General features: G+C 31.9%; 1 protein-coding gene across 1 annotated transcript in view; it reads left to right on the forward strand.

Moving 5' to 3' along the window:
* The window catches only part of LOC125050266 (titin-like), a 103,532-nt gene that overhangs the window by 46,168 nt on the left and 38,807 nt on the right, over nt 1-18,557 (forward strand). The window contains exons 2-4 of the mRNA XM_047649993.1: nt 8,921-9,019; nt 11,665-11,837; nt 15,419-15,644. Coding sequence (XP_047505949.1) covers nt 8,921-9,019; nt 11,665-11,837; nt 15,419-15,644 — 498 coding nt within the window. The remainder of the gene's footprint in view (nt 1-8,920; nt 9,020-11,664; nt 11,838-15,418; nt 15,645-18,557) is intronic.

The following is an 18,557-nucleotide window of genomic DNA, read 5'->3' on the forward strand; positions in this document are numbered from 1 at the left end:
CCTCCTCTACAGCAGCTGCCTTCTCTTTGTTTCGATTCATTAACTTGGGGCAATATTTTTTCGTATGACCCTGAGCCTTGCAATAATAACATATGAAAACGTTTTTTGAATTTGAGAATGGATTACCTTGGTTTCTATTAGAAGAAAATGCGTTGTGAGGCTGAGACCCTTCCTTTTTCAATATTCTCTCTTCTTCAGCTAAAAGAGTATTTCTTACGTAATCCAAAGTTATCTCAGTCTGCTTACTGCCACATAAAATATCAAGAGCGGAAACCACTGAATCAAATTCGGGTGGCATGGCGCCCAATAACTGATGTATGACATCTTCATTTTCTAACTTACCACCAGCCATCCTTAGTTCAGCTGCCCTAGTCTCGAATTCTTGAAGAAATTCCTGAAGAGGTTTCTCGAGCTTATATTCCATTTTTCTCCATGATTTCTGTGCCATCACAACACTTTTCATTCCGGTTTTCTCGTAAGTTTTTGACAGAGTGTCCACGATTTCTTTTGCTGAAGTTTTATCTTTTATTAAAATCAGGATGTTATCAGACATGCAACCAATCAAAATAGACCTTGCCTTAACATCAGCGGTTTTGAAAGTTTTTAACTCTTTGGTATCTGCAGGAGGGTCCTCTGTAATTACATAAAGTACTTCGTTCTGTTCCAACACCAATTTTATCCGAAAAAACCAATTTGCAAAATTTTGTCCATCAAATGGTTTAACACCAAAAACACCGACCGGTAAAACTTTTGAAGCTGGTGAAGTCATATTTAGTTTACAATAGTCCAAACCAAACTCATGAACACGTGTGCTCTCTAACCACAACCACAATCACATCCCGAAACTTTCACAACGAAAGAATAAACATTTCACTGCTGGGCCCATAACCTATTAAATTAGGGTTAAATAATTAAGCAGCATTCAAAATAAAGAAAATGTTTATTATCACAAAAGCACAAAGTTAGTGATATATTGGCGAGAGCACACAATAAAAGTACAGAACAAACTCAAAACTTCATCTTAACAAAACAGTGTTGCCTTACAAAAATATTTTATTATTGTAGAATTGAACATTAACACATTATATAAAGATATATTCGAGATGGGTTAAACCATCTATATATGCGAAGTATTGAAATTAATAACTTAGGTCTATATTTCAGAATGAAAAATTCTTATTAATTTTAAAATAGAATTTTTTTCAATTAAGTTTATAACATACTCGCTTTGTGAATTTACCATATTCAAATGAAGCTCGGAAACTCTTTAGCGCACTCACCCCAATTTATTCTAATGATATTTTAAAACAATTTTTGTTGGTTTTACTAAAACGTTTCGGCCATATTTATGAGATGTAAAAATATTCTAATCAAACTTATAATTGAAACTTAACGATGTTTATTATTGCGTATTTGATTTCATTTTCATATCAGCCATAAAGAATTCCTTTAAGAATAATTTATAATAGTATATAACTGTCACTTGTTTATGTGCTAAGTTTTTGTGAGAAATAAATAAAGATTATTATTATTAATTCCAAAGCATACACAGTAAAAGGTCGAATAATATATAATATCTAACCTCAAATTAAATTAGTTATTAAATAAGTGGGAATTGTACAAGCATGTATACAAGTATACCATAGGGATAATTTAATATGTTCAAAATACATATTATTTATTTTATGAAATAAATAATATGTCAGCCGATCGTCACATTTGATTACTTTTTTGTTTCGCTCTGGTTATGCTAGACACATCTTGAATTCGATTATATTTTGCTAACTTTACCCTTGTGTGCCTTTCTTTATGTTAAGAATTGTGAATCCACGGCCACCGAACCGTTTTTTGTGGTACATAATAATTGATTTTGGCAAATAGCTAAATGTTAACAGATATTAGAGACTTTAAACTTTTAACACAGTGACTAAATCGACCATCGATTTTTGTATACTACATGTTGGATCTAATGCTAATATAATAAAAAGCTTGAATCGTAGATGCAAATGCTACATACCATCCTTAAATAAATAAAATTTGAATCTCAGGTTCAAACCTACAAATATTTGTAACATAAAAGGCGAAACCATATATGCTAAAAATTGTATATTTAACTGGGTATCGTTCGTTGACCTTTGATTGACCTTTTTGTCGGTGACATGTGATGGGCGAAGGGGCGTTGTCTTCCGTTTGCCTATTTTTTTTTGGAACAAAAGTACTGTTCCAGTACTTTTATATCGAAAATATTTTCCCTAACGAATGCCATATGCTATCAACTATAATTTTTAACACATTTATAATAAAAAGATACGTTAGAAGATGTAAAAGTATAATCAGAAAAATATAAATAGGCAGTCTTACTGCTCAGAGCTGTTTCTTCCATACTTAATCTATCATTTTCGCTTCCTCATAAAAGTCGTGGTCGGATCGTTAAATTTATTACTTTGATCAGTTTATAATGATTAAATGATTTTTTTTTAATAATTTCTTTTTTTTATAAAAGTCAGTAGATGATAGAAGGATGCTTTGTCGATTTGTTATAGTTTCTCCTGATTTTGTTTTTATTGAGTGCATCCATTCTTTTTTGTGGCTTTTCTGGCTGTTTTTAGTAGAGCCTCTTGTTTCCAATTCACTTTCAATCAATTTCATTTTTATTTTATTTTTCCTTTCAATGATTTTTTTCTTTATTTTTCTATAAAGTTTCTTTAGCCATTTTTTTTCTCTATGTCTGAGCGTAGCCATGTGTTCTTAAGTTTTTCTCTTTCATTTATTAATTTTAGGATATTATTGTTTATAGTGTTGCTATCTTTATTTTTTTTAATAACAATCGCTAATTCAGATCATTGATCCATATTCACCATCGTAATTTCAAATCTCCGAATAAAACCTTATTTTAATTAAAAATAAACGAAATATTCCGACAATCAATCTAGATAAAATACGAAAAAGTAATTTAGATTGACAGTTCCCTCGAAATTGAAATTAAATTAATCTATTCTTATTGACAGCAAGTATTAAATCATAAATGGTAATAAATTATGAAGTTATTAAGGCAGACAAATTGCGCAACACTGTTGATGTTAGTAATTTTCACTTGTAACAAAAAACTATGAATTCACGTAAAGATCGTCTAATGGTGTGAATCGGACACAAGCACGCGAAACTTAAATTAACTACTTATCGTTGAATAATCATGATAAGATTTATAAATCACCTGAAATTCACATAATGGCTTATTACAATCAACTATTTTATTGCAACCAATTTTTATAAGTTTTTAGTGATCTTATTTTGAAAAAAATCCTTGCAACTTACAGAAATACACTTTACTAGATTATAGACATTATATTATTAATTTGAATAAATATAAACTATTAATATTTATATCCAACTAGCTGCGCCCGCGCTTCATTTCGTCCTAATATGATTTTTTTACTTAGCTTACGTTTATAGTAGCTACATATGATTCGTTCCATTGAAGTTGCGTAGTTAAGTTTTATGTTCGTTTAAGAAATTCATTTTAAAAAATATACAAATTGGTCCAGTCGCCTTCTTCAGAATTATGCTCTTAGCAACATATTTTGCGATTCATTTTCATTTATTTAATTCTATATATTTACCTATTTAAAACATCTCAATTTCGCGGCTTACACAGAAGGACGGTTTGACTCCTTGTTGCTCAAATTTATTTTAGATATACAAAGGAAATATTATATATTTAGTAAAGATTACTTTAGCTATAACAGTTGAATTAATTCGAGGCGTCCTTAAATCGAACGTATTATTCAGGATAGAAAACAGCATAGAAGGCACAGGCTATAATATATATTATACTTTGAACAGCTTTCCGTAATCATAAGTTTGGACTATCCAATAAAATTAATTTAAAATATTTTCCATAGCAAAAGCAATTAATTAAAGCTAAAATACTTCGATAAACACGCTCGCGCCTTCGTGATCCATTATATTTGGGTGTTTTTCTAAACTTTGCACTCACGCGATCTAAATGGTTGTTGAAATAGTACGTAACTTATGCAAATAACGACTACTGGGAAATAGAATGTAAAATGCAAGAGGATTAAAAAAAAATTAAAACTTGAACTGTTTTTCAAATTTTATTATTTTGACGAAGAAAGCTGTTTAATAAATGACATTAGAAATGTATCTCAGGATCCTGATAAAACAAAAAAAAAATTGTACAGCAACTTGTCACTTCCCAGTTACGTATTATCTATAGTAAATAAAATTTCATAATAAATATTCAAAATTATAAGAGCTACGGACATGTATAGTCAGAGAAGATCCCCTCAGTTTAACATAGTCTATTAGTAGGTACTATCTATAATACTCTTTGTCTCTTACTAGTATTATCTGTACTCTTTAGTTTTTTTCTATCAAATTTTATTTACGCTGTGATGAAAAGGGACATATTGGTACTTTAAGTTCAATCGGTGCAATTAAACTCATTTATTTTTAATGAACAACAATATTATGAAAACCTGGGAGAGTATAAGAAATAAATTTTAATTTTTCCGCCCCATTGAACCATCCTCTTAATAATAATTACAAAGTTAGGTAAGTGTTACTAATTAAGTTAGAACCTAATTCTAGGGATTACGGAGTGACCTAGAAGCGGCCGGCCGAGCTAATTGTGTAATGTGCAGATTAATGAGGAATTATACACGTGTCCCTTATATGTAATACACGAGACATTTTGGTATAATCATACCTACCATACCTATTCGAAATAATGAGACTGATGGCGTCCGAGACCTAATGATGCGCGAAAAGTGATGATTAACAAGCAGTTATATAATTTACTAGTATGATGTCCCATGCAATTAGAATTCAAATAACATAATTATAGATTTTTATATCTTTAACATTAAAATACAACTAAGAATAAAAGTAAAATTCGATATATAAAAGTAACTAAAGCTTAAAATAAAAAAATATTTAAACCAGTTTTAATCTGCTGAGCTTGAGCAGTGTTGGCCTAGTAGCTTCAGCATGCGACTCTCATCCCTGAGGTCGTAGGTTCGATCCCCGGCTGTGCACCAATAGACTTCTTTCTATGTTTAAAGACGCATTTGCTCGAACGGTGAAGAAAAACATCGTGAGGAAACCTGTCTTAGACCCAAAAAGTCGACGGCGTATGTCAGGCACTGGAGCTGATCACCTTCTTGCCTATTAGATTTAAAAATGATCATGAAACAGAATTAAAATCTGAGGCCCAGACCTAGAGGTTATAGCGCCACTGATTTATTTTTAATTTGCGGACAATAATCATTGAATTCTTTAAATATTTTTTTAGTTACATATAGAATATATACCGAACATAGGTAATATTTTCCTTAATTTCGCGCTGGAAACTCAGGTTGCCCTGAGATGAAGAATAGTTTCAGTCTAACTAAAACCAAAGTCCGTAATGAGTCTCTGAATAATACAGAGACAAGACGGGAAGGTCACGCGTCGAGAGGCCTCGTTTGTGAACGCTATTGTTTCAGTCTCTTATATTCTTTATATTCAATTAATAAAAAGAATGTCAACCCTAATTGATTCTATTTTCTACGGCAGAACACACTTCTCTTTTATTGATTCTACGCATTAATAGGCTTTGGACTTACGAGATTTATGGTAATGTTAGTGCAGATTGATATCTTAATTAATGGAAAGTTTTTTAACCTACCCTATATACTTACGGCATTGAGGGTTATATCTGTGTTTCAATTATATATAATTAAAAAAATAAATGTAGAAAAATAATTTTAATATAACTAAAAAACCTTTCTCTTTTTATAAACTTTTAAAGAACAAGTTAAATACGGCTTTTATCCATATTTTAAAAAGCTTGAATTTCTATATTATTTTTACGAAAAATTGAGGTCGACGATCACAAATTTAAAACTCTGTCGAGGCTCAAATTAATTATTTTAATCGCGTTACGGGTTTCTTTTGTAAAGGAAAGCTTTTTCTTTTATTCGAAACTCAACAATTTAATATAACAATTCTTCCCCTAATTGCTCCTTTGCTTGAAAGACAATTTAAAATTCAGACGATTTCATTATTTTAACGAGGACCTCAATTGTTACTTTTAAGTTGAAATAAAATTTAAATATATGGAATATAATGTAGGAGATACTATTGCTATACATATTCCATCTCGACGCATGGCGATCCACAACACAGCGATTTTAAGGCACTTTTTTCCGCGCATCACCTTCTGAATCCAGCTGCCAGTAGAGGTTTTTCTAAACCGATACGACTTAGGGGCCTTAAAGAAAAGATCGTACTATTCCCTATAAGGTCGTCAACACACTAGACCCCGGCGTTGCAGGGGGTGTATCGCAAGTTGTCGTCGCAGCATGCTGGCTGCCGCAGCGTAATTATGTGTCCTTCAATATTTACAAAATGCTTGTAGCATTGCGATGCGCCTTTTGCTAGTGACAACTAAAATTTGAATATGTAAATGTGTCAAAGACAGAACTGACAATGGACATTCGATTAACTCTAACATAGTACGGGGCCACTGAAACTTAGTGTTGCTGGTGACAGCAACTTCTCTTTTGTTAGGCCATCAACAACTCATCTTTGAGCTAGGCCCATATTTGGTTGTAATTTTATTTATTTTTGTTGTGTAAGCAATAATATTCAATTAAATGTTTTTCTTTGATAATGGTATATGGATTAAAATAACGCTAAACTAAACTTTACTAGAAATTATTTATTTCGTAATCCTAAAAACAAACAAAGAAACTAAAAATATAGCCAAAGATATTTACAAAAAACAATAATAATTATTTAATACATTTAACAAAGTAATACCTTATTTGGCTATATTGAGTGATGGTGTAAATATGAAGGTGTGTATGTGGGGTATACTCATGACGCAGGTGATTTTGCGCTATGGATATTCTTAATACCTACTCATTTTAACCATATTCGGCGATAGCTTAAACAAGAAATTGAAGTAAAAAATATGAGATTTTGTTTTTTTTTCACTAAACAATTTATTATTTTGTATGTATATTCTAATTCGTATCTGAAGTCTCAATCACGTCTTGAGCGCTGTCAAATGTGACAAATTTCATAAAGAAAAAAATGATTTGACAGCTTTTGTCTTGTTACAATTTAAGTTTGATTGACGTTCTAGATTAAGGGCCGAATAATGAATCAAATTTAACTGTGGTATTTAATTTGCAAGTTTCTTTTTATGTTAAAATCATTTTTATTTTTTTTAAAACAATAGATTATTTTTTTGTATAAAGCGAGATCGGTGATCATTAAACCCAAATCAAAAACAATGGCCGGGCAAACAATGCCCTCATAATTAAAGTTTCTTTCTAACTTTTTGTTTAGTTTACGCTGCAAATATTAATAAATATCTGAAGAAAGTGTCTGATTAATGCGGGCACAGCGGTTACTGTACATTTATGTACCGTGGGACATCTACAGAATCGATAATCATAAAAAAATTGAAGAACCTGTCAACTTATAACAGAAGTTTATTTTATCTTTCAGTAATATCTTAAATAATAATATAAGATTTTCCCTAGTGATAAAAGAAAATGGGTCGTAAATGTATAGTACTGTGGTGTAATAAAATAAAAGGGGTGTGTTATTTGCACAGCGTTTCCATGGCAACCTTTCCTAAGGCAAGATGCAATAAAGGAAATTGACACACATGTTTGGTTAGTGTTTATTGAGGTCAGACGATATCTTATATAGGCGATTCTTTTAAATAAATGATTCTATAAGTTCTATTTTAATATTATTTTAAGGAATATGCGGGTGCGTGCATTATAATGTGCCCCGCAAAACCAAAAAAAAATTGTAATAATAATAAGGGTTATTTTTATTTATTGCTTCGCTTGCCAACGATTTTACTACTACATAATCTATATGGTTGCGCTTCTAAGCTGCAGCCTTGCAGCTATATTTAGGTATTTTGTCACAGTTACCGACATTATTCATTCTGTCGGTAAAAATATTACACTACTTAACGGACAGCTAAATTTCGCTTCACGATATATACCTCGTATTAACACTAACATCTTACCGACGTCGTATTAATTACCGACAGCAGGAGAAATGGCGGTAACTGTGACAAAACAGTATAGATTTTAAAATTGTGTGCTTCTTCAAGGAACTACAATATATGTTAAATTAAACCAGTAACCTAAGTTGTTCTCATAATTTTAATCGTAAATTAAGAAGTTCGTATTATTTTTCAACTATTATTTACAATAAATGAAGTTTAAACAAATTCCTACGTCACCACAATAAGAGATTGTAAGATGTGCAACAGTGTGAGGACCTGCAAACTTGAAAGCGCTTGTCAAATTCCGGTCAACTTAAGAGTTGAAAGTTTAACAATAAACTTAGGTTTTAATGTTGTAGCAGAAGTAATTTCCGATGACATGGAAGAATTTCAAACATTTTACTGTTCTGAACTAAAGTATTTTACCATTATTTTTAGAATTCACAATAGACGCATAGAATACGGGCTACCTCGTCTGGAAGAGATCACTTATATAAGGCTGCCCATTGCTCATCCGTTAGACTTAGGGTCTGTTTCACAATGTATGGATAAAGTACCAAATAGCTATGCAACACATAAAGTATTTGCAAGATAAATTGTGCTATTTGACACTTCATCGGACTCATAACTTAAGATGGTCTTTATGTGACAAATATCACTATCTGACAGTCGTGAAACGCAACAATAGTGTTTATCCTACCAATAAGTAATAAATAGCTAATTTGGTACTTATGTTGAACTTATCCGCACATTGTGAAACAGACCCTTAATGTCAATATTTTGTTTCTTATATCTTTGTGGGAAAAAATGGGTCCCGCTGAGTCGCGTTAGCATGCTTTTATTTCCAGACCGGAGTAAGATATATTTTTTTTATTTCAGGCCTGCTATCATGGGACGCTGGCGAGCACCAGGTCGATTTGGAGAAGGAACTGGCCACCCTCACGGCACAGGCACCCGAGGGGGAGGAGGCCAGATATGGTGAGCAAATTTAAATAATAAGTTAATATTTATACTAAATTAACGCTCGGTCCCGGGTTCGATTTTCTAAACCTGATTACAAATAGACTCGGAAATTATGCTCCACGCTCTATAAGGGGAAATTTAAGTAAAGAGAGAGAATTCGGTAAAGAAACACTTTGACATTTTAGTTTAAAACCCGGCTATTTATGTGAATCTCATGTGAAATAAAAATATTATCAGATTTAAACAATACAAATATTAGAATTCATTATAAAAGCTGAAAAGTTAACAAAACGTTATTGTACTCTTGCGAGAAATTACATTTCCTTGGAACCTCAGTAATCCAGTAATTTAGTTACAAAGATAAACAACCCACTTTCTTTGAGAGAGCCTAATTGTGTTTAAGATTGCTTAGGATCCGTGGTAAATACTGGCACAAGTTCTATCTTTATTGTTAGAACTTCTTTCGCATTGAAGTCACGTACTAAAAATGTGTCAGATAGGGGAACGTTTTGGTTTTTTTTATTAATCGTGGAAGTATAATTTATTAATGAGAAATTAAGATACAATAAAGGATATTCGATGTTAAAAACTATAATATAATATTATTTGTAGGTACGGCGTAGCACATCTACAAGTGTCTACGACACATGACCTTTACGATCTACTTGGCTCTTAATTTATTACAAAAGTTAGCTCAGATTACAGCAAACTGACACGCCTATCTTTGTTTCTAACTGAATGAGTTCACACAAATTTGTGCGCTTCTACCCGATTTCCCCCGAAATACTAAATGCCAAGATAGAACCGTGAATTTTTGTTCCATATTTGTTTGAATTTTGTAATGATCTGGAAATATAAACGGATTTTAAACAATATTTTTGTCTTTAAGACAATTTGTTTGTATTGAATTGGACAACAGGACGTTTGTCGGGTCCGCTAGTTGTTTAAAAAACATGTTTCCCAGACTCCTGATATAGTGAGAACTATATATGATTATAGATATTAGCAATATAAAATTGAAATAAAGATAATCAATTTTTAATTATTTCTGATAAAGTAAACTTTGTGGCATTCATTATATATTTGTAATTGCGACTACGCATAATCTTTCGTAGAAGGTTTGGATTTGTTTCATTATTTTATAAGGTAAATATTTTAATGTTCCAAAACTAAATTTATAGGTCTTATTTAATAACGGTAATTATCATTCATACAAGTTTAAATATTATTAAGTTTTTCACTCACGTCGCAGGCGTTACCTCGAATAATACTTTAAATGCATTTTGAAAACCTTAATGACACGCTAGTGTTGCGGAACGTGTATTACTTTTCTCTCTTATTTTGTAAGTCTCTGTGAAAAATACCTTTGAAACATTCCCTCTGAGAATTTTTAGAGCGAAATTCAGAATTTAAAATGAACAAGTCATTAAATAATTTTCGTTCTATTCGAGGGAAACTTAGATTGTACAAAGGGAGTGCGGCTTTAATTACTGAATACTTGTATGAATATCAAACTGACAATGTACAAAATTTCGTGTTTATGTAATTGCTATTTTTTTTCAAATACATAGAATACGTAACTATTATCTACGTTCTATACAGCTTTAAAGTTTACTTCACTTTTAAAAGTATACATGTTTATGTTTGATAATCTAATTGCATTAATATACCAATTGAATTAACGTACGAAAAATATCCAAGTAGCTATGAACACCGCTCATCGTTCGAGATAACGAAAATAAAACACGGGGTACAGTTAATGATATCAATATGCATTTTATGTTTGTATAAGTTAGTTAAAATATATACAGAAACTTTAAGCTAGACTGGCGTACTACAATAAATTAACAGTGCAATGCAGGATGGGCTGTTATTTTAAAGTACGAAAATTTATTATCTTCTACATTCTTTTATTATTGATTTAAAAACATATTTCATTGGCTTGATCGGAACCGGTAATAAAATAATATCTATTGAATATTAATTTACGTGTCAAGTTTTATTAACTCAATAGCTCAAATAAAACAGTAATAACATCAATATATTGAGCTAAAGAGGGGTACGTAATGCAATGACTCCTTATGTTCACCGAAAATCTAATAAATCTTCTAAATGATATAGCGACTGTGTAAAGCAGATTATCACCTCGTGTGAAGAGGCTATAAATCTCATCTACCCTTGAAGGAAAGGCCAAGGTCATACCTTTTTCGTTTCTGTGGGTAAATTAAAATAAATGTTCTCGGTAACAAAGAGAAATGGTTATTGCGGTATTTTAAGTAATGTCTATATCCGTTCTTTTGTAATTATTTTTAGTATAAAGTAATTCTATTAGCGGTAAATTATATTTTATTATATATTAGTGCGTTCTAAATATTTATATTCATTTTTTTTTTATTATTTACACATATATAGCAATAAATGTATACGAGTATATCATAAAATTAGATACATACTAAGAAACAAATATTTATACGAGATATATATGTCGAGGGTGAATAAATGTTGCATAAGTAACTGTCGCTATACTATAGATCAGTGCCTGTAGTCAGAGGTCTCTTGAAGGAATTTTATTTAATATAATATTTTTATCCGATATGGTGTTATTATGAACTATGCTTGTTCTTCATTTGTACTAACGTTTAAATTTATGATATTCGCAGGCGAGCGACTAATCCAGTACGCTTCAGAAAACCTGGTGACGGAGATCCTGATCCACCCACAGATGAACACGCTGATGCAGTGTATGAGGAACCTGCTCAGCTCTTTCACTCGGCACAGACACCTGGTCCACGCCGGTTACACCTTCGCGGGTAACGGCTCTTGGATCATGCAGGTTGGTACAATAGTGAATATTAACCTTGGAGGTTGGTACAATAGTGAATATTTACCTTGGAGGTTGGTACAATAGTGAATATTTACCTATACCTTGGAGGTCGCGGATCGCAGGTGGCGGGTTGTTCCAGACACAGAAATGTATCTGTTCCATGGGCGACAAGACTTCGTCACTTATTTTAAAAGAAAAAGAAGATTTTTGGTCATGACAAACAAAAAACACAATTATAAAAACAAAATACTTAGTCCTGAATTCTATTATGTTATTACTAAGTTTTCCACAAAGGAATTACTCTATTTTTTTGAGGGACCTTATTAGAAGACGGAACTGCTTCATCGCATATCAGATTTAGATAAAAAATAGATATCTTTATAAATTATATTAGAACAATACTCAAGTAAGCAATACTACAAGATTAACATTTTATTTATTATTAAGTTACTTACCCACTTAACAATTTAAGCGACGAGGTCTCCTACTCTTTATCGTTACATAAATGAGACAATTTTTCAATAAATCTATTCCGCTGAACAGCTCAAAATAACTTTGAAAACTTGTCAAAGCGAAAATCTCGGAAAATATAAATCTAGCGATTTCTGCCTTTGATAGCTGCTCCAGACTCCATTATATTCAATAGGTCTTTTATCTAAAGCACCCTCGTCTCCGAGTCGCTTTTGCAAAAACTTCAGCTGTAATTTGTTATTGAGAATGACGTTTCAAAGTCAGCGTCGTGTATTGGCCATGTATGAATTTCGCTGTTTCTATAAATCCTGAATGTGTATTATACATTTGACGAAGACTATTTTAAATCAACGTTTTCTGTCAAGTTGCTTATACTATTAATAAAATCCTAAAGTAATTTTTTATCAAATTGACAACGTATATGAGGTATAGAATGTTTGATCACGTACTTAACAACATACGGGACATCATTTGTTCAGTCATTTGAAGAAGTAAAGTTATAAAACAATTCTACAAAGTAATAATGTACACAAAAGCCGTGTTGATTGGTTACGTAAGTCCGTAGCAACTTGTAGCAAAATAACTCTACGCTACGTAGCAAGACACGAAGCTTCATCGGTTAGAATTTTAGGATTTGCTACGGTAGTGACCTTTAAGCAGGCTAGACATAAAACTAAAATTATACGCTGACATAGAGTAACTGCTTCCGTAGTGTCGGCATAGGCAATTAGGCTTGCGCTATGCAGTCCATGTTTCTGTGTTTCAGAATAGGTGAATAAACAATAATTATTCAGCATAGCAAAGAAGGCTAATCAGCCTTATCATATACCTCATCTTAAAGATGATCAATAAAACGTGCTAATGAACCCTACAATCTCTAATACAAATGCAACACATCATACAAACAGAATTCCAATTTCAAATTTAGGTTCACGTTCTAATGTACAGGTTTAGTCTTTGTGAAGTGTGAATTCAATACGGAAACTAAAACTAATTTACAGTTTGAACTTAAGCCAATAATACTATTTCATGACAAGCAGCTGTATCATTGGACGAAACGTTAGAACTTCGTTGTTGATGGCTGTTGTTATTAAGCAATCAATTATGATTTCGAATACATACAGTGCCTGGTGTTTTTACACCTTTGTATATTTTATACAAATACTGGTGTAAATACTTAAGCATCCTATTAGCTGTGGGGTATGCGAATTGGTCATTTTTATGTGGTTATCGCCATATTGCTTCTGATATTCTTCTGAAAGAATAAGAATAATGTTAGCTCATCATCTCCTACAATACTGCAGATAAATAACCAAATTAATTTCCATTTAAATTCAAATTTCTAATGCAAATGCATTCTAAATACGTTTAACAATAGAGTGAATTAATTCAATGCAAATAGAGGTATAATAAATTGTTGGAAATACGGCAAAAGTTAAATTATAGAGAAATGTTGCAATTAAGCTCGGAGCTTTTTCCCGTGTGCTTATTGAAAAGTGCACTTTAAAGAGTTGAGAAATGACGTGTGTTACAGTTTAAATGCGGGAATTTAACTTTTAAATAGAAAATGGGAAATATATGAAACTGTGTTATATAAATGATTGATGATTTTGACTTGAAAAATATTACAAAATTATTTAGTTATGTACATTAATTTCATTTATTTTTCGGGCAACATCTCTCATGGGAAAAGGAAATCTCTCTATTAAATCTCTCTTCCTTTGTTACAAAATCCATTAAGTTTTTATTATGTAAAGTACCTACTTCAAAATGTTTCATGATCAATAATACGTCACCGAGATAAAAAGATATACCACCTATATACGAGCTTCTTTTATGGCGAAGAATGTATTATTAGAAAGAGATAATTCGTAATTTACAACGGTTTTTATAATCATGTTTAAAATAATTTATCCACACTTATTAATTTTCTGGTTTGATAGTTTTACTACAGCCCTGCGATTCTGTAACTCACTTTCCGAACTCACACAGCGGTTATAAAATGACTGCTTCACGACTGATTTGAGAGCGACCGCCGATGCGAAAACCGCTGTGTGAGTTCAAAAAATGAGTTACAGAATCGCAGGGCTGAACTTTTTACTTGAAGTGTTTTAGAATAGGTTAGATGTTAAATGTATTACACCTAAATCTGCAATATGTTGGCTGACCTTATTAAAAATAAATAAAATCTTTTACCCTGCCCGGTAATATCAACACCAACGAAGTGTTGGGAAACGTGAAAGTGTAATATCCGTTCAACCTGGCTCAAGTGGCTATGACAGTTTTAATTACGACCCGGCGATGTTTCACTTAATTAGTTTTTAATAACACTTCGCTATAACTTATTTTGCGCCCCACGTCATGTTTTCCGTTTGCGTTTCATAACTAATTTCATCAAAGGTATTCCGCAAATACATCCTGAAAAATTGTCTTTTCAAATTAATGCAAAAAGAGCAGTGCTGCCTAATGCTTTCAGCGGCTTCGCATCCGTGAGGTTCTAGTTCGAAACTTCGAATCATTGGTACCAATGGACTTTCTTTCTTTGTGCGCACAAAATTCGCTCGTACGCTGAAGAGGCAGAAAAGACTTTCGCCTGATGTTATTTTTGACATTTATATATATGCTCTACTGTCTTTAATAATATATCACGCGAAACAAGGAGTAATGGTTACAACTCCTTACAAGTGTCTATTGTCTAATCGAACAAAAAGTTGACATTTAAAAATGTCGTAGTATTACTAACAGTATCTAGTTATTCACGTCCTATCTACGCCTTTCATTGAAAACTGCTTTAAATGTAAAGAATTATTTATTTTATATTGACAATCATAAGTCTACTTTATATTACCTATAATATTAAATTATATTTTGATTTGATTTAATTAACATTGCAAAGCAGATAATTGGATTTACTTTTGACACTGCTGAGATATGAAGAAATTGTTCATGTTAATTAATACAATATTCATATTGAATACGACAAAGTTTAATTTAAACCAAATATTGTGAATTTTACTAACTCACCTGTGTGTAAATTGTTCGCTCGTCGTTCATTATCATAAAACTCAGGCCCTAAAACAACAGATGCAATGTTTGTACTCATGAATTTTTTTTTTCAGGACGGGACATTTTCACTGGCTGACTTCACAGACGCCTACCAAGAGAACGAGGTGCAGCGCGTGATTCGCGCATACGAGAACTCCATTTCTATTGACATACATTGCTCAGTCGCAAATGGCGAATGGGCCAAGCTCCCGGACATGCCTTTCGTTAAGCACTGCAAGATTCGTGTCAACCCCACTGACACTCTAGACTCTGGCTCGCCAGCCATTAAGAATTTTATCGGTAAGTGTAACTACAGCGATAATCAAACACGTATTGCACATTTAAAAAAAGAATACAAGAAAGACAAACATAGAAATAAATGTTTACGGAATTAATTATTTATTTATTTATTTAATTATAAGTAATTTTACAGCTAACATACATATTATAAAACAAAACACTTAGCCAATACAGAAAGCCAAAACAGATTACATAAACGATATATACGAAATATATAATTAGAAAAAAAGATACTGTTAGCCATAACAACCTCATAGTGAGATTTCATATCATTATGCTACTTGAGTAAAAAGCAGCTTACGTTGTATAGTTATTTAGTTGACGACTCATTGGTCTAGTGGTTAGTACCCCTGACTGCGAATCCATGGGTCCCGGGTTCGATCCCCGGCTGAGGCGAACATCGATGTGATGAGCATTTGATGTTGTTCTTAGGTCTTGGGTGTTTAAATATGTATTTATATGTATATCTATCTATAATATGTATGTATATCCGTTGCCTAGTACCCATAACACAAGCTTCACCAGCTTAGCATGGGACTAGGTCAATTGGTGTGAATTGTCTTTAAAAAAAAAAAATTATAAGAAGCTATGTAAAAATCGTATACGATAAATGACACAAATTCAAAGAGAAAGAGCTATATTAAATTGACTTCGTAAGCCGATTAATTTTAATTAATTTAATTTAATTGACACAGATTATACACATTTTACGATAGAAGAATAATGAAGTATGTTTCCGATCAGTCGATCACAAAAGCACAGACTTTTTTAGGAGTAACAAAAATTAATATAGCTTGATATTTATTGAATTCTGACTACATATCAACACCCGAGTTTGAAATTAACTTGAAGCCTAGTAAATTGCGAATATTTTGCTGCATTACCATATGAATACAACAATTTGCCTCCAAGCCAAGTGGCTCACACGCTGTGTAACTTGCTACTTGTTCCGTCTATTTATGTGAGTTATGAATAGATTCTGATGCGTACTTAGAACCTACGCTATATCCATATTTTATGAACTATATTTATAATTCGTTAAAAGGTTTCTAAGAGTAGGTATTTTTTTGCTGAAAGTAAATTAAGATTTGTAAGACGTGATTTATATGATATATGTGACGTGATATGTGAAATATTTCTGAGGCCAAGACACATTTGGGTAGGCAATCTAATCAGGTATTGTAGGCAACTTTGTTACCGTTGAAATGTTACCCCACGAGACCGTTTTTCAGTACAAAAAAAAATTATTATAAAAATAACCTTTAGTACCTCTGTATCGAATTGCTAGGAACACGTTTTGTACTAAACGTTCGTACACATCCTTCGTGACGCCGTCGTACTATTATTGATCAATATAAAAGAAGCGGAATTGGAGGGGCTGGGGGGGTAGATTTAAATTGTATTATGCTCTAAAAATAGAAGCTGTAACATACATTGTGGTTTGAAATTGTCTGAAGTTGGAATATTCCGCTAATGTGAAGCTAGTGCGCTAATTAGCAATTAACGTGAGACGTCAAGAAAGTTGGTAGATATTGTATAAAACTTACAATCCAAGTTTCGAAGAAGTTTACACTGAATACGACTACCGCAGCCGAAGTATTAAACCTAGCTTTTAATACTTTTTCCATACACGTCACCGCCTAAAATTTCTTAAAAAGTATTAAACAACATCTCTACTATAGTCGTATTTTTAATTAGACGAAGCCAACTGACAGTAGCTAATGTCACTTTGTAAAATAATGTTGCCATATTTAAAGTAATAGTGATGCGTTCAGTTCTTGTTCAATCAGATGAATGAACAATGAGTGTGAATAGTCAATCATTTTAAACAATAAAAGAATATTATTTCTATTTCAAAATTGTATAAAATTGCTCTGATATAAGTTAGGTACTAGTACTATGTAACTACAATCAGTTTTTGACGTCTTATTACAAAGCGCGGCGCGGCGACTAGTGCTATCACCGATCATTAATTCAGGGGTTTTTACTTTGTCACAACACTATTTTTATTTCATTAAAAACTGACAACACCGTAAACGTCAGTTGATATCGTCTAATTAAAAATTCGACTATAGTTTATGATTAGTAGACTTAAAAGTAGATATATTTTCTTTTAAAAAGTACGAAGTATTCATTAATTTGGCCATAGAGGCCTATAAATACATAAATACCTTCTCCAAATACACTACAGCCTACAATTATTTTTATCCTGTATAATATCGGCCTATCCCGGCTTCAAATGGCAAAAAATTAATTTATAACTGGAGCTTGGAAGAATGAAGCAAATGGTGAAAGAGTTTTTGAAATCGGTCCAATATTTAATAACTAACAAACGATTACTATAGATAATTATACAAAAATGACGTGTTTAATTAGATTTCTATTGAAGTGAATGGCTCATTTCTAAACTTCATGTTCATACATACCTATAATAAATACGATATTTTTTACGTACCACATTTTGTTATCCACTTAAAATTTGTAACTTCTGATTATATTCTGATATATTATTATCACCATAGTTGTTGGAAAATGTTATTATATTATGTAATACAAATAACATTCTATCCTTCCCATCTTACTGCTTAGGATACGAAATTCGAATTGTTTCGCAGTTTGCTATTAGCAAGATCAAATGTTAAATCATTGGTTTTCAGTCTCAGTTTGACATAACTGTGTAACTGTTAACCATAGCTGACAGCTGTCAACATACTACGTTAATAACGTCAAAATGTTGTTTTTTTTTTCGGAGTATCCGTGAATAGAAAATAAAATTAAAATTAAATTGTTGTGCAAAATACTAATCTTGTTAAACTTTCAGATGTTATTAACGCATCTAAGATATTATATTCTCACTTATTGAGCGCCTTTACGATTCTCAACATTGAAATTATAGGTAGTTAATTTAAATGA

Source organism: Pieris napi, chromosome 6 (assembly GCF_905475465.1).
Source record: "Pieris napi chromosome 6, ilPieNapi1.2, whole genome shotgun sequence".
NCBI classification, from domain to species: domain Eukaryota; kingdom Metazoa; phylum Arthropoda; class Insecta; order Lepidoptera; family Pieridae; genus Pieris; species Pieris napi.